General features: G+C 41.0%; 3 protein-coding genes and 1 long non-coding RNA gene across 4 annotated transcripts; 1 reads left to right on the top strand and 3 right to left on the bottom strand.

Moving 5' to 3' along the window:
• Window positions 1-2053: 2053 nt before the first annotated feature.
• Window positions 2054-2993, bottom strand: LOC149031694 (uncharacterized). Its single transcript, XR_016177545.1, has 3 exons — window positions 2921-2993; window positions 2494-2852; window positions 2054-2422 (listed from the first exon to the last, which is right to left on the bottom strand). It is a non-coding gene; the product is annotated as an uncharacterized LOC149031694 (long non-coding RNA).
• An 11460-nt stretch (window positions 2994-14453) lies between these two features.
• Window positions 14454-17945, top strand: LOC149031693 (uncharacterized). Its single transcript, XM_089175261.1, has one exon. The coding sequence runs from the start codon at window positions 14454-14456 to the stop codon at window positions 17943-17945; it is 3492 nt and encodes a 1163-aa protein (XP_089031387.1).
• Window positions 17946-18911: 966 nt separating this feature from the next.
• Window positions 18912-19727, bottom strand: LOC149031692 (uncharacterized). The gene has a single exon (XM_089175260.1). It carries the CDS (start codon window positions 19725-19727, stop codon window positions 18912-18914), a length of 816 nt encoding a protein of 271 aa, XP_089031386.1.
• Window positions 19728-19991: 264 nt separating this feature from the next.
• Window positions 19992-22700, bottom strand: LOC149031691 (uncharacterized). The gene is made up of 2 exons (XM_089175259.1): window positions 21242-22700; window positions 19992-21145 (listed from the first exon to the last, which is right to left on the bottom strand). The coding sequence occupies exons 1-2, from the start codon at window positions 22698-22700 to the stop codon at window positions 19992-19994; spliced, it is 2613 nt and encodes an 870-aa protein (XP_089031385.1).
• Window positions 22701-23830: the final 1130 nt, after the last annotated feature.

The raw sequence follows: 23830 nt of genomic DNA, 5'->3' as shown, positions 1-23830 counted from the left end.
CAATTATAATAAACAGTGTACAACCGTCAATAGTAGGACCGTGACGTGTCGTATGGCGCATTTAGCGTTGGGCGACCGGGATGTGCTGACAACTACCGATAATGTACTGATGCACCCCGACGCGGTGAATACGAAATCGAGAGGCCGTCCGAGCAATACCGAACAACTGGAGAACGAAGGTGAGAAGAACAAAAGAAAGCTCACAGAGTATTTTGCGACTTCAATTTCCGCTACTCCGAAGAACGTGAATCGCATACGTAAGCGTACGCGTAGTGAGGAAACGTCATCGACAGACTCTGAAAACCTTTTTCACCTGTAAAGAGATACAAAACAAAACATCTGGATTCTTTTTGCCACGCAGTGGGCAAAGAGCAAGGAAAACTTTTCTTAGACAGTCACAACATGGACGGCGAGAATAACTCACCGCTAAAAGCTCTAGCCCCGGAACTTAAAGCTTTCCTGGACGCTATGTCAGGGCACATCATCACGACTCTTTCTATGCAACTGCAAGAATTCCGAAAATCAATAGAGAGCTTGAAAGCCGATATGGAAAAGAAGGATGAAAGGTTCAGAGTTTTCCAACAGGAAACCAAAGATTTCCAGGACAACACAAGAGCAAGACTCGACAAACTGGAGAAAAGCCCCCGGGAAGACCAATACATCATAGACATGGAACGTAGAATCAAGGCAATAGAAGAAACATCAAATTTCAATCCACCAACCCCCCTTTACGCGGAAGTGTGCAAAAGGGTTCAGGAAGTAGCTACCTAGGCAAACGAGATGGAAAGAAATCGTAGGAGAGATAATATCGTGATTAAAGGTCTTCGAGCAAAAACCCAGACTTTATTAACCGAGGTCAACACATTCTTACAAGCCACATTCGGTGTTGAAGACCAGATGCTCTCGGCGAGAATGGTGTCCAAACCTGGGACTCGCTCCATCGTTGTTGTCCAACTGAAGTCATCCGATATTAAACGTACGATTTTAAAACTGAAGAAAGATCAGCTAAACGGAAAATAAGTATACATCGAGCCAGATCGCACACCAGAAGATTGAAAGATCTTCCTGAGCTTGAGGGCTAGAGCCAAAGAAGCCAAAAAGGCAGGGAAGAGAGCCACGATACGTAATAAAACCATCGATATTGACGGACAACTATTCCACTGGCAGGCTGACTCTAACAATATCCAGCCAGTGGCAAAAACCCAATCCAAAGGACAGCAGAGAAAAAACGACAAAGGATGGCCCCCCTCCGACCCCAGTATTCCAAGCAATCTTCTGGAATATCTACGGGATACGAAACCTAGGCACAGCGAGCTTCCCAACAAGACCTGACTTTCTAGACATTTCTGAGACATGAGTCTCGCAGAAGATAGAGCTTTGTCTTTATTTGAAAAGATAACGTATCAAAGATTCTAACCAAATGAAAAACTCATTATAATACAATATCTTCTGCAAATATTTTACAAAATATGGAAAGATTAAGATTTAAGTTGGCGGTGAAACCAAAAGCAGATGGAAAAATAAATCATGTGTGCAGATCACACGTGTTAGAAGTGAAACCTTCAAAAAACTAAGTTTCGAGAGAATGAGACGAATGCAGAGTATCAGTTGTCGAATAATTGTAAGATTTATTTGTTGTAAAAATTATTATTATAATATTATTATTATAATATTGTTACTACATTCAAAAATTATTTTATGTTTTATTGACATATAATACATAACATATTACACAGTAAGCAAGTTTTCAATTTGAAGAAATGAGACGAGCTAGTTATGGTAACTAAAATATGAAATATATAGTTTGGTTTGGATGTGATCAATATATATTTGATATATCGATATATACAGCATCAAATAGTGTTTGTACTGCACAGTCAGTATAGAGGAGACATACATTGCCATGGCCTCCTCCACACCACACATCGACCTGGTATTCACCCGGAGTTTAAGTTTATTCCGCCTGAAGGGAAAACCATGGCGTATAAACCTCCAGGAGGTCGTCAGAACCAGAAATTAAGATGCTTTTTCTTTTAACTTTCTCCACCCGAAAGGGAGAGCTCCTAGAATATTACGAATTCTAATGACGAACTCGATTTAAATACTCAACTCCTTTACCGTATTTTTCTTCTTTGTATCCGTGTAAATGCCCTTCTCAGAGATGACTTAGATTTCCATTCTCCATGCTCAGCGTATCAACTTAATACTTTTCATAAGGTAAAAGACATAAAAAGGAAAGGTAACCTAATTTACCTTATCTTCTTCAAAATAATTTCGAAAATCTTACTATTGTTCTGTTACGAAAAAGCTGCTACTTCTTGACCGTCCATATCTTCTTTGTATCCGCGTAAATGTTCTTCTCAAAGATAACCTCGATTTACAATCTTCGTGCCAATCATGTTAACCTTATACTTTTCATAAACTAAAAGGTGTAAAAACAAAAATTAAACTGCTTTACCATCTCATCTTTAAAAATAATGACGAAAATCTTACTTTTATTTTGTTACGGGATATCTGCTACTTCTTGATTGACCATATCTTCTTCGTATTCACGTAAATGTCCTTAAAGATAACCTAGATTTTCAATTTCCCTGCCAATCATTTGAACCTTATACTTTTCATAAATTAAAAGGTCTTTTTTCTTCTTCTTTCTTCCAAATAGGCACAATGCCTGTTGCTCATCGCAACTCGCCAGGCGAGTCATCAGGTCTGTGAGCCTATTATAAGTTTTAACGTCGGGCAGTTAGCTAACTTAACCTTTCAACTCTCATCCTTTATCCGGGCTTGGGACCGGCGACATAACCACTGAGCTACTCGATCCACCCAATGATCATGAAGGCGGATTAAAGAAACTAAAAGGTGTAAAAAAAAATTAAACCGCCTTACCTTTTCACCTTGCAAAATAATTACAAAATCTTACTTTTGTTTTGTTACGGGATAGCTGCTACTTCTTGACGGTCCATATCTTCTTTGTGTCCGTAAAAAGGAAATTTATTCTTCGAAGGCAACCAAGGCCATGACATAAAAATACATTACACCATATTTTATCCAGACTCCAAGTTCTCAGTCACGAGTGGCTTATGGTAACTAAAGTATGAAATTAATGTTTTGGTTTCCATTGTATCAATATATCTTTGAAATACAGCGTCAATGACTGTTTTTGATCTTGTTGTAGATTCAGTGCGACTGCAGCACATTTTTAAATATAATTTTGTGTTCAAGAATTCAATTAAAGGGAGAGCCGTATCTAATGAAAAATTAACATTAAAATCCCCACTTAAAATCATTGGAATTTTATTGTAATCTTTTTGCGTGTACTTTATTAAATTCCCGTGGATGAATTCAATAATTGTATTTATTGATTGATTAGGAGAAATGTAAATAGCCACAATTATAACAGAAGTACCATAGTCCAAATTGGTTAGGCAAGTACATGGATCTCCTACTTTAGAAAACTAACCAGACAGTAATAGCAGTTGTTGTTCATTGATATCTATATGTGGAGTAACAACACGGGCTTCGTCATTTATATTATGATAGATTGCAACTCCGCCTGATCTCATATGTGGTCTCTTATATTGAACAATAATTTTAAAATTTTGAATGTCTATAATGTCTTCATTATTCATCCATGTCTCAGAAAGAATTAGAAAATTCGAGGACGATGCTATTCTGTCTAATTGAAGATCCTGTGCATGAGCTCGTAAACTTTGGCAGTTAAAGGTGAACAGTGACAACCCTTTAGTTTTATTTATAAAATTATATAATAATTTATTAATAGTTTTTAATCGATTCATGTTCAGCCTTTCAAACTCAGAACGTAATTCAGCTGTGGATACTGTTACTCTTTGACCATGATAAAATTTTTTGTCATTCTTTTTGGAAACGAGATGTAAGCCCTGCATCGATGTTACTCGTGATAGTGCAACGTACAATAGCTGTTGAGCGTGTGTCTTGTCATATTCATATACAATTTCATTAAATGTACCTCCCTGAGACTTAGGAATTGTTATCGCACACGCAGAAACCAATGGGAAATGGTTACGTTTAACAATAACTGTTTTATTAGGTACCAATGGTATATATATATATATATATATATATATATATATATATATATATATATATATATATATATATAATGGACAAAGATTGTTCCTGTGTATTAATGACGCTGCCTTTCTCCTGATTTTTTCTCCTATTTTGGGACATGCAGGGAATTCTAGCCATAATCGACAAATCTCTCCTTTTTCATTGTATTCGATAAAAATCAGTTTTCCTGTCGCACCATTCGCTAATCCATCCGATACGTTGATATTTATTGTTATTATGTATGGTTTATTAACAACAAATGTAATTTCATAAGGCAAACCTCCTGTATCAACAGTTGTCATTTTATGTAATTTTAAACGCATAGAGGTTTGCTGTTCAACATTGCGACAACCAATATATACATCAGTTGCTTCCGAAATAACTTTTCGGGCGGAAGAATTTAAAACTTTGTTATTGTATTTAGCAACTGAATGATTATCGAAGAACAATCGTATCCCATCTGGACCAATAATATTTGCTTCTTCTTCAGAATAAAATCTTGATTCAATTAATTGCAACTCGTTATCGTCTAAGAGCTTACCATCGCCAATTTTGGTTAATATTGTAGAAAATGTTCGATTGGCTTGTCGCACTACTTCGGTCAGTTCAAAGAATTTTAACCCTCGCCATAATGTTGGACCAGCTATTTATTGTTTTATTTGTTTGTAAATTGGAGTAGCGCGAACTGGCGGTAGTTGACGGAGATTACCAATCAAAATGAAATCTAATCCATCAAAATTTACTTGATAATTACCGGTTATTTGTTTCAATCTAGAATCGATTTGAGATAATAACTCAGCTTCAATCGTACTGACTTCATCGATAATTAATACGCGAACATATTTGAACAATGATCTATATTGTTGTGCTACTTCGATGGATAAAGGAAGCAACTTCGAAAGACTAATCTTTAGTGCAGTATGTATCGTTGATCCATCAATAGCCACAGCTGCTTTACCAGTTGAAGCGCACGTGATATAAGAGTTGCAGAATCCATCGTTTTCAGTATATTTATTATAAATTTCCATTAATAATTTGATTACAAACGTTTTCCCACATCCAGCAGGGCCCGTTAAAAATATTTGTAATGGAGATGGATTTTCTGACTGAAGATGGTGAATGACATGCATTAAAAGCTCCTTTTGTTTTTCGTTAGCTATTTTCATCAGTTCATAATATTGCTTATTGGGCATAAGATTTTCTTTCCGTTGAGCAATAGCACCAAGTTTATTTAGCGTTGCTAAACGTAAATCATTGTTGACCTCAGAATGTGGATTATCATACAGTGCTTGGAATGGATTAGCTTCTGGAAATCTCATGGCGACATCTTGGATCTCATCGTCATCGTCCCCTTGTCCATCTTCACGACATAGTTTTCGACAAATCTCAATCGTTTTGTTAATGTCTAAGTTCGATTCGAACTCTTTACGACGTTCTAAAATAAGATTTTCATTTTCGTCGTAAATCCTAATAAATTTCATCTCTTCAAGAATATCAAGTTCTTCATTACGAAATGGAATGTGTAAAGTTACCATTTCTCTTTTGTATTCATTGAAATCAGAAGCAATGTCATAATTTCTATTTTGAATAATGCGTTGTTGGCAAACGAATATATCCAGAAGCCTCTGTTGAAGAAACAGATATCAATTGATCGATCATCATTATAGCATTTTGTTTGTCTACACCAAGAGCATCTACTGGAGCATCATTCAGCCATAATAAAATGTGTGCATGAGGACTACCACGATGTTGGAATTCAATTCGTTTAAAATAATTGACAACATGATAATTTCCAAATGGACTATTCTTTTTCGATTGGAGAATAATCAATAATACATTGACTATTTTATTAAAATATAAAGCACAAGTCACAGCATCTTCATTGACAAGGGTAGTCTTAGATATATAATCTAGTGACGTAGCTGCTTCTGTGGAAATTTCAGCTCCCTTATTTTTTAATTTGTACAGTAATTGTAGTAAATTATTCCATCCGATTTCATTTGCACTTAAAGTAAGAAACATAGTAGGTTTTCCCAATTGTCGAATCATCGCAAAAAGATCTCTTTTTCGTTCGTTCCAATACCAAACTGAATTAGGTATTGATCGTGGGAAAGCTAAATTACTTTCGATGCAATTATTAATATACTCGTCTGATTCAATCTGCTGCCGTGTAATATTAGTATTTTTTCCCACATGCTTGAATGCAATAGTAAGTGAGTCACGAACTCTTATTCTCATTATTTTCATAGCAACGTATAATAAATGATACGGAGTAACTCCACGCCGGTCTGATCTCCGTAATTTACTAGTCGCTATTGTGAATGGTGTTGCATTTATTCCGTCTCTGAAAGTTCGGAAATAGCCTAAATAAATCGATGGGAAAGAAAGTTCTTCAGCATGTTCATCAAAAATAATACTTTGTAGAAGATTACATTGTCCAGGTGCAATCCGTAAATGTTCGTCATCATTTCACATTAGAGTCTGTTGTTGTGCCGTTAGACTTTCTTCGATCGGTATATCTTCACTTACGTCTTCTCGAGTAATTTCTCAATATTATGATCATAGTTGAAAAAGCTGTCATCTACTTTAATATCGTAGAATTCATAAAGTGGAGTTTGAATCAAGTACTGAAGCCATGCACGAATCGTTCTTTTATTAACCATTCCCACTAAGTAGTTTGATTTGTGAAATTTTTTTTCTTGATATGAACGTTAATGCAATGGTCATCATCAATATTGTGAGGTAATTGTTTCACCATATTGTCCACTTCGACTTGTACATTAATAATTTGACCATAAATTCCGTATTGGCCGTGGATGTGTCTCAACCGTCTAATTTGCATAAATGGAATTCGCGGAGAGACAAGTCTTTCGGAAATTAAATGAAGTGGTGGCAAAGACGCAGGTATTCATTGGTATTTGAAACCGTTGTATGTGGACAATGTTGGAATAACTTTCTTCTCGATTGATTGGTGACACGTGGTGCAAAGTAATATCTCATTAGTTGAATTGAAATTATCAATTATTACACGTAAGAGTTCTTCATGTTCTGCCCGTGGTGGTTTTAATTCATTGTAAAACCATAATCGATCGCAAACAGAGCATGCATAATCGAACATATTGTTAAAAAATTTTTTGCGAAAGTCATCATGGGCAACTTTATTTCTTAGAAATTGTGAGTATGGAATATCAGGACTTCTATCAACTTGAGAAACACCTACAAAATAAATTCATTATATTAACTAAAGAACCACCTATCTAGAAAATAACAATTACTGCTTTAAATATGACGTATGGCGATTAAGTATGTGATCTGTGAGCAATAAAAATTAAAGAAGATATATATTGATGAAAAAATATTGAAGTACTTACCATGATCTTTATCACTATTTAGAACACTGCACGCATTATTACGCGCATTAGAAATATTAGTCTGCACATTCAATAACACCTTTCGGCGTGCAAGAAATGCTCGAACGCGTTTTGTTGAATTCTTTGGAACTTTAGTAATTTGTTTTTTCTGCTTATTTTCACAAAATTGTCCAGCGTTAGTTTTCGGTTGGGAAACACTGGAATCGCAACTCACAGAATCCAATTGCGAATGATCTTAATAGAAAATAAAATTAAAAAATTTTTTAATCGAGATCTATTTAGAAAAGAATGGAAAATAAATTTTCACTTCAATATACTTATTAGAAGCTATTTAATGACCTACGATGATCGTTTTCACTATTTCGAACAGTGCTCGCAGTATTATCCGCATTAGAAATATTATTCTGCACAATTAATAACGCCTTTTGGCGTGAACGAAATGCTCGTACGCGTTCCATTGAACTCTTTGGAACTTTCCTAATTTGTTTTTTCTGCTTATTTCCATAAAATTGTTTGTATAACAAATAGCTTCGTTACACAGCTTCGTTACATAGCTGCGTTACCGTTTATTTACTTTTCAGATCACTCCTATTCTAAAGAAGTTTTCACTTCAAAAAATCAGATATTATATGCATAATTTCAATAACTACACCTGATGGATAGAATTTTCGAAATAACAGTTAACGACCAGCCGTTAAATTTACACAAAGTGATTATAAATACCTCAAACTATGTCAATGTGAAAAAACATCAAACAAGGTAAACATGGTTAAACTTCACAGAGAACATATCACAAGTAAATACATAAATAGATGAAGAACAAAGCTTACAGTTAAATAATGTTTATCTAAAAGAAACTGTAAATATAACAAACAAACACTGAATTTAAATCAAACGACTCAGCCTAAATCAAACATTAGAAAAACTATTACAGAATTTGTCTGGGGATAGACAAAAAAAATCTCAAATACGAAATTTAATTGAAATTTAATAGAAACTGAAAATGATTTTATGATCGAGTAAAATTCACTGGCAAGAACCCAAATGGTTACTAGTGGATTAATTATTTTATACTTTTAGTATAATATAATAATAAAGTCAGAGAGACACGGACACGCCACATGGAGTCATGAGCGAATGGGAAGTATGAATGGGCTGCGGCCGTGGTTCGGTGGATATTTCCCTCAGACTAACTAAGGGGTGAGTAGTAAACACCTCGACCGGGGTGACACGTGATGTCTGTACCTAACCTTTGTGCTAGTAGCGTGGTCTTTGCTCGTTGGGACTCCTCCCAACGAGTCGTGATCATGCGAAAACGCATGCTTAAAGTGGGAAAACCGCTCCGTGCTACTGACTGGAGCCAATGGGGGTGTTGAAGCCGAGCAGGTCGGGCGCAGGTGTGAAGGATTACCTGGTCAGTATTTCCTTATACCCGAAGCTGCATAGGGCAAATCGCACACCGTCTAGCCTGAGGTCTGGGTCTGGTATCGGTTCGGATCCGGTATCGCTCATGGGGGTACTCCGTAATCACGGCGAGGTCAAAGATATGACCCCCAAGGAAACACTAGAGATCCTAGATCTAGATATCCTAGCCGAAAAACAGGAGGTAAAGGAGGCGCTTGACGCCAAGCTTAGCGAGAACGTGGACAGAAAGATCGCTGTCCTGGGCCCCAATAGCCTAGGGCAGAAACTGGCTGTCTGCGAGATGACCAGGTTGGACGCTACCCGTCTTCTACAAGCCGGACGTATAAGGGTGGGATTTATAAGCTGCCGGGTTAGGGTTCGGGTGATAGTATCCAGATGCCATAGGTGCCTCGGATATGGACATTTTCGTGCGGGATGCAAGGGACCCGACCGAAGTGATGCATGCCGGAAATGTGGGAAAAAGGGACACGAGGCTAGGGCTTGCGCGGGCGCCCCCTCCTGTTTTCTCTGTTCATTAGAGGAAGCCAGGAGGGCGTCGCACGCGCCGGGCTCTGCCCTCTGCGCCTCTTTCAGGAGAGCTCTAGCGAAGGTACGGACAAGACAAGGTAACACCAGAAATAATTATGGAAAAGGTTCTCCAAGCCAACCTAAATAGGAGTAGGCTGGCCCACGCCTTACTTCCCCAGCTAGCGGACGAAAAGGGTGCAGAGATCATTTTGATCTCCGAACCCTACCGAGATCGGGACTCCCCTACATGGTTCATTAACCCCTTGCGCACCGCGGCTATCTGGGTTCGTGAGGGAGCTATATCCCTCGTGACGGGGCACGGAGCGGGGGAGGACTTCGTCTGGGCTAGGGTGGGGGCCATAACTTACGCAAGTGTGTACCTATCCCCAAACTGTAGATCGGCGGAAATCGACCGAAAAGTGGCGGCTCTCGAGGACGCGATTCGATGCCTCGGTGGGGACGTAGTACTCGCAAGGGACAGCAAGACTGGACTTGGCGGTAGCCAATGTAGGAAGGGTAAAAACGTACAGGAGACCAAGCTACGGTGCATAAATCCCGGACGTGACATTTCCGTCTGACAAAATCTTAGCGAGGGTTATAAATTGGAGAGTGCTGGAAGATTAAACTGCCAGCGACCACCAACTTATAACCTTCGAAATCAGAGGAAGACCACAAAGAAGTTCTTCAACCCCCCATGGGGTAGAACGTTAAGAGACTCGACATGGACAGACTGACAGAAAAACTAGAGACGGAACCTGACCCTGCAATGCTGATCCCCTGCGACATCGGGGGTAGGAAGAAGTCGGAGAGGTTGGCTCAGGAGACGACGGGACTCCTGAGGAGGATCTCCGACGCGTCTATGCCCAGAAGACAGATGAGACGCGACAAAAAACCAGCGTACTGATGGACGGACGAGATTGCACGCCTCCGTAGCGTATGCCTAGGATTCCGACGGAGGGCCCAGCGCTCACGTGAACGAGCGGAGGCGCTGGCCCTCTCCGAAGAATACCGGGTTGCGTGCCGGAAACTAAGGCGTGCGATCAACATGAGCAAACGTGAAAGTTGGACTAAACTTATTGACGAGGTTGATTCGGACCCTTAGGGAACGGGTTATAAGATCGTGACCCGCAACCTGGGACGGTTCGAACCACCTGCCATCAGAGACGAAGAGACCATGGACAGGATCGTCGACGGATTCTTCCCGATGCACCCTGAACAAGTGTGGACGGAGGACGATGTCGACGAAGACGAAATTCCGGAATTCTCTCGGGCTGAGCTTACAGTGGCGGTGACTCAGCTCGCGGGGGGAAAAGCTCCGGGACCGGACGGCATCCCGGCGCAAGTCCTCGGGATAGTTGCAAGGCTACGCCCGGGGATTATTCTCAGCCTGTACAACACATGCTTGAAGACGGGAATTTTCTGCAGAGAGTGGAAGACAGCCCGCGTGATCCTCATCCCTAAAGGCAAGGGTGGGGACCCCAAGGTGCCGTCTTCCTATAGACCGTTGAGCTTGCTGAACTCTCTCGGCAAGCTCATCGAAACACTACTCAGAACCCGGATCCAGCAGGCTGTACGGGCGGCCGGGGGACTTTACGACAGACAATACGGTTTTAGAAAAGGACGATTAACGATAGGCGCGATCCAAAGGGTAGTGGCTGCGTTTGACAGACTACACCCTACAAAGACAGGCTAGTAGTGCTCCTGGCAACACTAGACGTACGAAACGCCTTCAACTCAGCGAGGTGGGTGGACATCGTGCAGGCGTTCTCAATCGTCTTCCTGCTTCCTCCCTACCTTCTTCGAGTCTTGAAGGACTACCTACGTGACAGAATTACTCTTCCTAACGAGAAGACGGATAGACAGGACTGCTCCCATGACGGTGGATACGACCCGATTACTGCCGGAAGGTACTGCTAAATACTGAGGGGTAACCCTAGATACGAAGTTGTCCTTCTAGCCGCATATCAAGGCCGCGGCACAGAAGGCAGCTACTAAGACGACTGCCCTCGCCCGCCTCATGGCAAATACAAGAGGACCTAGACAAAAAATTAGGAAATTACTGATTGCGGTCACCCACTCGATCCTCCTCTATTGGGCCGAGATATGGGGGGATGCGATGCGGGTCAAGAAATACCGACAGGCGATGGTGGCGGTACAGCGGCGGGGGACACTTCGCATTGCGTGCGATTACCGCACTGTCTCCGCGGCAGCGGTGTTCGTGATAGCTGGCGTCATTCCCTTAGACCTCTTAGCACAGGAGCGTAAAAGGATATTCGCGTCATGCGTAGAATTGAAGCGGGAAAGGGCCGTCACAGAGGCGCGGACAGAGACTACGAACAGCTGGCAAGCCCGCTTGATGGAAGGCGACAAAGACAGGTGGACGAGATGGCTCATAACGAACGTACGATCATGGTCGGAGAGAAACCACGGGGAAGTAAATTTTTACCTAACTCAGTTTCTCTCTGGTCTCGGATACTTCCGCAGGTACCTGTACCGTATGGGGAAAGTAACGTCCCCGTCGTGCAGGTACTGCAGACATACTCAGGACGACGCGGAACAAACATTAATAAAAAAATTAAACAAGATGTAAGAAAGATTGCTGACTAAAGCGACAAAGATGAAGGTTCTAAGCCTGCGAAGGGGACCCACAGTTTCTGCCTCGACCATCATGTCTCGTCTGTATGCGTCTCCTTGTGAGGATCAGCAGTTCTGTCTTTTCCGTCGCGAGTTGCAGTCCGTGGTCCGTCATCCAACGTCTGACTCGTCTCATTGTCTGGTTCCGTTTTAACTGCGCTAGCTCTGGAGTCCGCTCCACAATCACCGCCGCTACGTCATCGGCGTATGCGACGAGAGATACGTCAAGCATAAGTTCCAATCTGAGCAGGATTATTATTATTATTATTTTTTTTTTTTTTTTTTTTATTAATTTTATTATTATTATTATTGTTGTTGTTTTTTTTAATTATTTCTCTCCGATTTCTCGGGCATATTAGCGTGTCAGACAGGCCTCTTGCCAGGTCTGACAGCTTTAATCTCCTGAATTTAGGAAGGCTCTGGTTATGTTGCATTTTTTTAATATAACCGCCTTTTGTATTTCTGGGTGTATGTTTGGCTTTAGTTGTAGTTGTGTGAGATGTGATTGATCAAGGAAAAAAAGATCAAAATCAGTTGTTTTAGTTGGATCAGATGTAAAACCACTCTCTTTGATATCGGTTGTGAAAAAGTTTTACTCCCCATTAAATAAGAAAGATTGTGTTATTTTTCTTTATGTTTACTAGTTACCTTTTAAATTACATTTCGTTGATATTTATTCACTTCATTTTAAAAAGCGTTATCGTTCAAATTTAAGAAGTTTCTAAGACGAAAATTCTAGAAGTTCGCCAGCTTCATACAGCGCTGTCAATCTGTCATCTTCCAAGACGCATCCTGTGAGATTTGCATCGAAGGACATCATCTTAGCTGTGTTTCTGCATCGAAGGACATCATCTTAGCTGTGTTCCTGCATCGGAGGACATCATCTTAGCTGTGTTCCTGCATCGGAGGACATCATCTTAGCTGTGTTCCTGCATCGAAGGACATCATCTTAGCTGTGTTCCTGCATCGAAGGACATCATCTTAGCTGTGTTCCTGCATCGAAGGACATCATCTTAGCTGTGTTCCTGCATCGAAGGACATCATCTTAGCTGTGTTCCTGCATCGAAGGACATCATCTTAGCTGTGTTCCTGCATCGAAGGACATCATCTTAGCTGTGTTCCTGCATCGAAGGACATCATCTTAGCTGTGTTCCTGCATCGAAGGACATCATCTTAGCTGTGTTCCTGCATCGGAGGACATCATCTTAGCTGTGTTCCTGCATCGGAGGACATCATCTTAGCTGTGTTCCTGCATCGAAGGACATCATCTTAGCTGTGTTCCTGCATCGAAGGACATCATCTTAGCTGTGTTCCTGCATCGAAGGACATCATCTTAGCTGTGTTCCTGCATCGAAGGACATCATCTTAGCTGTGTTCCTGCATCGAAGGACATCATCTTAGCTGTGTTCCTGCATCGAAGGACATCATCTTAGCTGTGTTCCTGCATCGAAGGACATCATCTTAGCTGTGTTCCTGCATCGAAGGACATCATCTTAGCTGTGTTCCTGCATCGGAGGACATCATCTTAGCTGTGTTCCTGCATCGGAGGACATCATCTTAGCTGTGTTCCGGCATCTGAGAAAATCATCTTGAATAATATCTGAGTTTATGAGAATCATCTTCGTTGTGTCATGTGAGTCTGATCTATAGAAATTCAACTATTGGTGACCTCTAGACCAGAAAATCATCGTATTCAGGGGTAATAAACCCGCCAGCTTGTAGGTTGCTTTACGAGTAACCTTGTGGTACACTCCTTAGAAAATCATCGTACCCAAGGTTTGGTAACTCCCGCACCTCGTAAGGTTACACCTGCAAGTTCCCTTGAATACATTCTAGAAGTCTTCTTTACTGAGTATGTTACTCAAAGTCATCGTGTTCAAGGTTCGGTCTGAGTTCGCACCTTGCTAGGCTGACTACAAGTTCCCTTGCAGTACACTCCTTAGAAAATCATCGTACCCAAGGGTAGTAAACCCGCCAGCTTGTAGATCATGCTTGCAAGTTCCCTTGAACACAATCTATAAGTTTCTCTTTGTTACATCAACTATAAGTGGCTTCTAGACTAGGAAATCATCGTATTCAAGGGTAGTCAACCCGCCAGCTTGTAGGATATGCCTGCAAGCTCCCTTGGATACATTCTAGAAGCCTTTTCCCTCTTTAAGTTTCGAAATAACTACCATTCTGTTTTTAGCCTAACGTTTGTCCACTGAGTGAGTAGAAATTTTACCTGATCCCAAACGTACTACATTAAAAATATCTTCTTGTCACGATTGAAAATGCTAATAATTAAAAATCTTACGACTGTACTAATAAGCGCAGTAGCGTCATTCAATTTACTCATTAAAATCTTTATCAGAAATTCATTCTTCACATTTGACTAATTAACATTTTTTGGTAGCAGAGCGTGGTTACTGAAACAAAATCAAGATGAGAGTCAGTCATGTGAAGAACCATGTTGAAGAGCAGATGGAGCTCATCAAAATTATCAACGATGCCATCACCAACTTAACTAGTGTCGGAGAAGAAAATATTTCTCTTCAACGAGTGGAAACTCGAAAAACGGCATTGCAAGACACTTGGAGCAAATTTTCTGTTACTCATGATGCTATAAAAATTGCAATAAGACGATTAAGAGAAGACAAAAAAGAAGAAGTATTGAGACTTTCATATTTCAAGGAAGACCTTTACCGTGCCACCTACGATACTTATTTAGAAGCGTTGGAAAGGATGAATATTTTATATGATCAACGAAAGCAAGCCGAGAGTAGTTCATCAGCAACCAGTCATCTAGAATTTCCTGTTCATCATTATGGACCACGTCTTCCAAGTCTGGATTTACCGAAATTTAATGGCGTTCCATCGGAATGGCTGCAATTCAAAGATTTGTTTAATTCTATGGTCATCAATAATAGTTCCCTGTCTGTTATATGGAAACTTCATTATCTCAAGCAAAGCCTTACTGGTCCAGCAGCTAATTTCTTAAAAAATACGGTGTTAACAACTGACAATTTTCAAAAGTCATGGGATGCGCTAGTGTCATTCTGCGAGAATAAGCGGTTATTAGTAAACTCCGCATTGCAATCATTATTTATGATTAAAAAAATGACAAAAGAATCTGCTGCGGAGATGGAAAGTTTGTATTCAACAATTACACAAATCTATCGAACTTTTGAGACACTCGGACGACCAGTGGAAACGTGGGATGATTTCTTGGTCTTCATTGCAGTTCAACGTTTGGATCAAGAATCAGTGAAAGCTTGGGAACTGCATTTGGGCTCAACTAAAGACCCTCCGACATGGAAACACTTTATGGAATTTCTTATGAGTCGCTTGTTAACTCTCCAAGCAGTTGAAAAATCGAGAAATCCTGGTTCTCAACATAATCCACGAGTAACTATGGTTCATTATGCATCTGGAGATCAGAATAATTTCAAGAAATGCTCAAATTGCACCGGAGATCACCATATACTTAATTGCCCAGCGTTCGTCAATCAACCAATTGAGAAAAAATTGGCAATCATCAAACGAAAGAAATTATGCTACAATTGCCTAGGAAACCATATGGTTAATAAATGTGTGTCAACGAAAAAGTGCTTGAAGTGCGGGAAAAAGCATCATACAGCAATCCACAAACCTGGTCCGACGGAAGCATCTTCAACACTAAATGCTCAAACCAATCTTGCATCACATTCGACTTTTACAGCTTATCAGACCCTGTTAGCCACCGCTCAAGTCAAAGTTATTTCCGAGCAAGGTTTTCAAGTCCAAGCAAGAGCATTAATAGATCCAGGATCACAAGTATCCTTTATATCTAAGAAACTAGTTCAGCAGCTTTATCTGAAAAAGAATCCAACAACATTTGAATTACATGGGATCGGCGCAGTGAAGGCTGGAAGAACTGAGGATCTCGTCACAGTTATTCTACGACCACATTTTGATTTTTTTCAACAGATCATTTTACAAGCTCACATTATTCCCAAACTAACAGCGAGGATTCAATCCATTTCAAAATTTAACTGGAATCATATTCAAAGGCTACAACTAGCAGATCCTAACTATAATCAACCGGGAAAAATTGACATCATCATCGGAGCAGATTATTATGGTCAAATATGCCTAGAAGGGCTACGAAAAGGCTCAAGTAATACTCCTACAGCTCAGTCAACTATTTTCGGATGGATTCTTTTCGGGCCCACTGGTAATCTTCCAACCTCTTCAAAAAAGTGTTTTCACACGTTTGTTGATGAAGAACTCTACCAGCTCATAAAGAGATTCTGGCAACTAGATGAAATTCCAGTTAATAATACCTTTTCTTTGACACCAGAAGACCAAGAGTGTGAAGATCTTTTTAAAGCAACTCATTCTCGAGATAATACTGGCCGTTACATCGTTAGATTGCCATTAAGAAAACCAGTTCAATCCCTTGAAGAGTCAAAAAGCGCAGCTTATCGAATGTTACTGTCCATATCAAAGCGACTTTCAAAAGATTCGTCATTGCGAACGGCTTATTATGAATTTATGAAAGAATATCAAAATTTACAACATATGAGTATAGTAACTGATTCCTCTACTGAACCTAAGTACTGCTATTACTTACCTCACCATGGGGTAATACGAGAACAAAGTTTAACTACTAAACTACGAGTTGTTTTCAATGCTTCCTGCAAAACTTCCAGTGGATTATCATTGAACGACATTCTTCATACTGGACCTAAATTGCAGACTGAAATAATAGATGTACTCTTACGGTTCCGTTTTTTTGAATATGTTTTCATATCGGATATTGAGAAAATGTACCGTCAGATCAAGGTACATCCTGATGACTGGGATTTCCAAAGAATTCTTTGGAAAAATGAGAACGGTGATTTCATCTCATACCAACTAACGACTGTTACCTATGGAATGGCTTGCGCTCCTTTTCTGGCACTACGAGCAGTGCAACAGCTAATTGAAGACGAAGGATCAAAGTATCCTCTAGCTATTTCTGTTCTAACTGAAGGACGTTACGTTGATGATATCTTTAGTGGTGCAGATTCCATCCAGGAAGCTCAGGAAACAGTAAAACAAGTTAATCAACTCTGCATGGCGGGCGGTTTTCCTCTTAAAAAATGGATAAGCAACCATCCCTCAATTCTTCATTCAATATCCTCTTTTGATCAACTTCTTGCTTCGTCAGTAACCATTGACAAAAATACTGTTGTACATGCACTGGGCATGAATTGGAGTCCAATCACTGATGAATTCCAGTTTACATGGAATGTTCCCTTTTATTCGAAAATTACTAAACGTACTATTCTTTCAACTATTGCTAAATTTTTTGACCCACTTGGACTACTATCACCAGTGATAATCAATGCAAAAATCTTCATTCAGCAACTTTGGACTAATCAGCTTGACTGGGATGACCCATTGCCTACAGAACTTTCAATTCAGTGGAAAAATTTGATTCAAAGTTTTCAAGAGATGAGCTTGATTTCAATTCCTCGCTGGATTCAAACATCCCACAGTAACCCCTGTGAAATTCATGGGTTCTGTGATGCGTCTCAGCAAGCTCTTGCCGCTGTAATTTATATAACCTCTAAAGACTCAAATGACAAAATTCATACTATGTTATTGTGCTCAAAGACTAAAGTTGCTCCCATCAAACGTTTAACGATTCCTCGATTAGAATTATCAGCCGCTGTAATGCTTACAAAATTAGTTCATCATGTCCTTCAAAAGTTCGAAGTGAATAAACTTTTAATTCATCTTTGGACAGACTCAGCAATCTCACATGTTTGGATAAATGCTCATCCATCTCGGTGGAAAGAATTTATTCATAATAGAGTTTGTTTAATTCAAGAAACTCTCCCTACAGCTAAATGGCATTATGTACCAGGAAAAGATAATCCTGCAGATTGTGCTACACGAGTGTTCTGACCAAAGATTCTTCAATGAAAATTCCTCTGATCATTACTTATATGCTATGAAGTGGAGAATAAAGGATTAGATTAAGGTGTAAAATAAAACACGTGGTTGAGCCAAACAAAGAAACAATGCCTTTTTTATTGGCTCGTCAGGGAAAAGCCTTGCGGCATAAAAACCCTGGATGTATTTTAATTATAACAAGAAAAGTCTACCACGTGGTGTAACCACATGGGAAAAATATCGTTGATAGAAATTATAATAATGGAAAGATCTCACCTCTCGCTCTCCTGAATTATAGCAATCACGACCTTAAGGGTTGTGATGTCGAATAGGCTTGCCTTCACAAGACTTAAAGATTAAGGTGATCTTTCGTTGTCCTTTGTGAATTCTTAAAGCCCTTTGTCCACTGTGGCCTCTATAATCCGTGAAGATGTGTATTCGTAAGCGTCCGGTGAAGAAATAGGAAGAATGTCCCTTTGTACCGTCCCAGCAGGGCGTACGCACTAGCGGATGGAGAAGTGGGGAGGCGAGAGGTGGGGGTAGCTAGAGGGGCGCTTCGATAGCTACTGGTGGTTGATCGATGCTCACGATGAGTATCGATCTAGAATTTTGATAGAGGTGGACGCGCGCGAAATTTGAATACTGCTAATTACCGTACGATCCTTTTGGATCGTACATACTCCCCCCGTTGAGAGTGTAACGATCAATGATATTCTTAATACATGTGTTGTGTTGTACGCTTATTCTCATCGATTTACAATGCTTTCGACCTAGGTCATTGAATCAGTTAAGTATATCGCTAGTTGTATAAATTATCGAACATGTTCATTTGATTGTGTATGATATAACGCTAGACGTATTCGCTGAATCGCTCAGCGTATTTTTGCTGACTTAGTCAGCATTCTCGAATTATCGCTGGCCAGGCGACTTTCTTGTACGTACAAGGGAACCGTTGGGTCTTAAAGACAATAGAAGAAGTTAACAATGATTTAACAATGGACAAATAGTTGTCACATTACGCTTGACAATTCCGTGGACCGTCTTCACGGTAACCACTCGTACTACATCGTCTTCTCCTGGATGTACGTTCACGATCCGGCCTAACGGCCATCTCATGCAAGGTTGATTCTTGTCGATGAGAACGACGACGGTATCCTTTTCGATTTTCTGCTTGGGTTGTATCCACTTTTGTCGTTTTTGCAGTTCTCGTAGATACTCAATATGCCAGCGTCGCCAGAAATCTTGTCGCACTTTCGTGATATGTTTCCAGGAGGACAGTCGATTGGCTGGAGTTTGAACATAATCTTCCTCCGGTAATGTCGTAATAGGTCTTCCAACTAAAAAATGTGCGGGTGTTAGTGCTGTTGCGTCATTCGGATCTGACGAGATGGGGCATAATGGGCGTGAATTTAAAATAGCTTCGATTTCGATCGCGAAGGTAGTTAGTTCTTCATACGTGAAGAGAAGTTCACCGACGACCCGTTTAAAGTGATGTTTGAAAGATTTGACCGCTGCTTCCCATAAACCGCCAAAGTGAGGTGAGAGGGGTGGATTGAAATGCCACGATATCCTATGATCTATCGCGAAATCACGGACCTTAGTTTTATATTCGTTCGATTCCATCAGGGCGTACAGCTCCCTTAACTGGTTATTAGCCCCGACGAAGTTGGTTCCGTTATCAGAATAAACGTGAGTTGGAACAGCTCTTCGACTCACAAATCGCCTGAAAGCGGCCAAGAAAGCATCCGTAGTCAGATCGCTGACTAATTCAATGTGTACCGCCTTTATAGTCATATTAATGAAGATACACCCGTATATTTTAACGCGACCCTTATTACGGTATTTCTTTTCCTTCGCGTAGATCGGCCCGAAAAAGTCTACTCCGACATGGGAGAATGCAGTGGCTTCCTGCACTCGCGAGCCTGGTAAATCCCCCATTTTATATCGGATGCCGGATGCACGGAATCGAATGCAACGCACGCAATGACGTACGATTCTTCGCACTTGATTCTTGCCGTCGAGAAGCCAAAACCGTTGTCGAAGAGCATAGAGGGTAGTCTATATGCCAGCGTGAAAATTTTGTTCATGGAATTTTCGGATAAGGAGATCAGTGACGTGATGATGTGAGGGCAATAATATCGGACATCTCTCATAGAAACTTAAATTCGCGTTTCGAAGTCGGCCCCCCACTCGAATTAAGCCTTCTTCGTCGAGGATCGGATCTAACGCGGCTAGTCTTGTGCTCTTGACTCCCCCCGCTGTTTCTAATCTTTCCCTTTCGGCGTGGAATTGTTCGCTTTGTACGATCTTTAAAACGCGTCGTTCTGTTTCTGTTATTTCCGCCGTCGACAATTCTCCCTTATACGAGTTAGTTTTGAGCCATCGTCGGCATCGAGCCACAATTTTCAATAATCGCGCGTAGTTGGAGAATCGCTGAAATACATTTCCGGATTCGATTCGCGTCGTTAATACCGACAATTCCTTTACGTCCGGTAATTCGAGAATTTCCCCTTCCGTCGGGTTGGGCCACTCAGTCTCTGGTCGCGCGAGCCAGGGTGGTCCACGGAACCATGCCTCGTTCCTCAAAAAATCGCGCGGAAGTTGTCCCCTAGATAAAGCGTCCGCTGGGTTGTCTTCGGATCGCACATGTCGCCATATGATATTTTCACAGATTTCATGTATTTCGCGCACGCGATTCGCCGTGTATAATTTTAACGTGTTGGAGTCTCTTTTCAGCCAACCCAGTACAATCATCGAATCGGACCAAAAGGTTATCTTGTCGGGTTTCAATCCGCCGGCAGTTCGGACTTCTCTATATAATCGCGCGAGTGTTAATGCTCCGCATAGCTCTAAACGTGGTATAGTGGTATTCTTAAGGGGAGCGACACGACCTTTCGCGCAAAGTAGACGTACATATGTGTTACCGAATTTATCTCGCGATCTTACATATAAGCAGCCGCCGTAACCAGATTGACTCGCGTCGCAAAAACCATGCACCTGCATGTCAATCGGGTCGTCGAGTGTGATGCGTCTTTCTATCGTTAAACTGTCAATTAATGTCAATTGTTCTGCGAACTTTATCCACGAGGTGTGTAACGTATTGGGTACCGATTCATCCCAGTCGATGTGTATTTTCCAGCAATCTTGGATGAAGATTTTGGCTGTTAGAATGACGGGTCCTAGAAGTCCGAGTGGATCAAAGATCTTTGCGACTTCGGATAAAATTCATCGCTTGGTAATTCTTTCGCGAATATCTACTGGCGCGACGGAGTAAATTAAACAATCATGATGTGCGTTCCATGAAATACCGAGTGTCTTTAAAATAGGATTTTCCCCAGAGCAGAGCTCGACATCGATGTTTTTTATATCTAAATTTTCGAGTACCGGTCGGAAGTTAGACGCCCACTGTCGTATATTAAAACCGCCTCGTTTTAATATTTCAATAGTTTGATCGCGTATCTTTCCGAGGGTTTCGACATTATCAGTTCCCGTAATGAGGTCGTCTACGTATAGATCGCGGTTAAGTATTTCGGCTCCGAGTGGATAATTAGCACCTTCATCCTTCGCGAGTTGTTTGATGGTTCGTATGGCAAGAAACGGTGCTGACGCTATTCCGAATGTTACCGTATTAAGTTCGAACGTGCGAATCTGTTCGTTATGCCACCAAAATATCCGTTGATATTGGCGATCGTCTGGATGAATCCATATTTGCCGATACATTTTCTCAATATCCGCTGTTAATACGTACCGATATGTCCGGAATCGTAATAAATGTTCTACTAATGTGTCTTGTATTGTAGGTCCGACTAATAAGGTGTCGTTGAGAGAAAGTCTCTTATCATTTTTCGCGGAGGCGTCGAATACGACCCGTACCTTTGTTGTCGTGCTAGCTGATTTGATAACCGCGTGGTGGGGAAGATAGCAACCCCCTCTGGATTCATCTTCGACGATCGACATATGTCCTAAATTGATATATTCCTGCATAATTCGTTCATATTCCTTCCGAAGTTCAGTATTCGCGTACAATTTCTTCCGAAGGTTATGGAATCGACGTAGAGCTATACCGCGTAGGTAACTGTAATCATGTCCTTCTTCGCGAAAAGGTAAACGCACAATATATCGTCCTGACTCATCGCGCTTGGTGTTTTGGACATAATGATTTTCACAGTCTATTTCGTTTACCGGGTTCGATCGCGTTATATTCGCTTCCTCCCATAACCAAAATTTTTCTAACTGTTCTTTCAATTCGGTTGTCGCCAAAAACGTTTGATTTCTCTTACGATCGTCAGATTCGATTCCCCCGGCGACTACCCAACCTAATCGTGTTTTCTGGAGTATCAGATCGCCGCGTCCTGGTGATAAAGAAACTTGTCCTATTGTCATGAGCGCTAGTGTTACTCCAGAACCTATCAAGATATCGACCGGTCGTGGTAAATGGAACTGGGGATCTGCAAGTTTTCGATCGGACGGGATTTTGATGAGTTCTCGCGGGAAGATTTCGCTGGGTATCTGATCGGCTATCTTTGGAACGATGAGTAGTGAAAGGTTTCGACTATATTCGTTATCTAGTGATCGAATGTTTATCTCGATAATGCCCGTCGTTTGAGTGGTGGTGTCGTTGATAGCGTAAATAGGGATCGAATATGGTTTGATCGGCAAACGTAGGTCTCTCGCGACCTTCTCGGTGATGAAGTGCGCAGCGGCACACGTATCTAATAGCGCCCGACATAGTCTGAAAGTTCCGTCTCCCTTTCTTACGCGGCACATCGCGCTCATAAGGAGTTGATTCGGTACACCGCGCGCGTTGCTATTAAAGATCGGAGTGAGTCACGTGGGGGTAGGTTCAGTTTGGGAGGTTGACGTGGTCTCCTGCTTCGCGGAGGTCGGGGTCTTCTGTATCGCGGCCTTCCGTTGGCTAGTATTCCTATGTAGTGATGTATGATGGGGTCGTTCACATATTTGGCAATGAGAAGCGTTGCATGGACCTCAAAGCGTCCGTAAGCAATTCTGACATAATCTATGACGTTTGACCACTGTCAGTCTATTTTGTTCCGTCATATTATTGTATCGAGGGCAGCAATATAAAGGGTGTTCAGCTCGTCTACAAAGAATACACTTCGTCATGGTACGAGTGAGAAATGTGCGTGTCGGACGTGTGTCCTGTCGTTTTCGCGGTCGTAAATTCACCTTCTCGGGATATCCACGTTTCGCGTGGGATTCGAGGTTCGCGGATGTTGATGACGTTTCCAGCGGAGCACACGCACGCGCATATCGGGTTAAAAAATTAAAGAATTGCTCGATAGTCGGATATTCGTCGGAATCTATCTGTTTATTCCATTCTTGCAGCATACTAGCGCCCCCTGGATTATACTGTGCAGGACGTCTCCACGTCGCTCCGTATTTTAACAGAGGAAACTTGTGCAAAATTGTTTTTGCTAATTATAAATTTGTGATTAGGGAAAAGTGTAAAAAATTCTGATCAAACTAATATAATAATTTATATTAGTTTGGGTAGTGAAAGAAGAAACATAAGCGAAAAACTTTATTCGTGTTCTCTGGTTACTGATGCGGCCATCTTGGATAGGCCTTTCGGTTGAAAGTTTATCCCGCGCGCGTGTTGCGCCGCCTTGCGCCGCAGCGTTACACTACTCCTTTGAAGCCTTGGACGCTCCAATCGCTGGGCGTCTTGTGACTTTAATATGAGTAGACAAATAAGCGATCTGGATTTTCCAGTCCTTAAGGCTAAATCAGTAGAAGAAATGGAGATTTGCGATGTAAATACTCCTTGCAAAGACAAAATTAAAAAGAGGAAAGAAAGAAGTGATGAGGAGATTCTTGAAGAAATTAGTTTTAAAAAAGATAGGAAAAAATGTACTTTAGAAAAAACATCCCCTCCA

Source organism: Polistes dominula, unplaced genomic scaffold (assembly GCF_049000335.1).
Source record: "Polistes dominula isolate Pdom_NZ unplaced genomic scaffold, Pdom_raw_medaka contig_82, whole genome shotgun sequence".
NCBI classification, from domain to species: Eukaryota; Metazoa; Arthropoda; class Insecta; order Hymenoptera; family Vespidae; genus Polistes; species Polistes dominula.
Note: the sequence above shows the minus strand (reverse complement) of the source record. Positions and strands in the feature narration are given on the sequence as shown.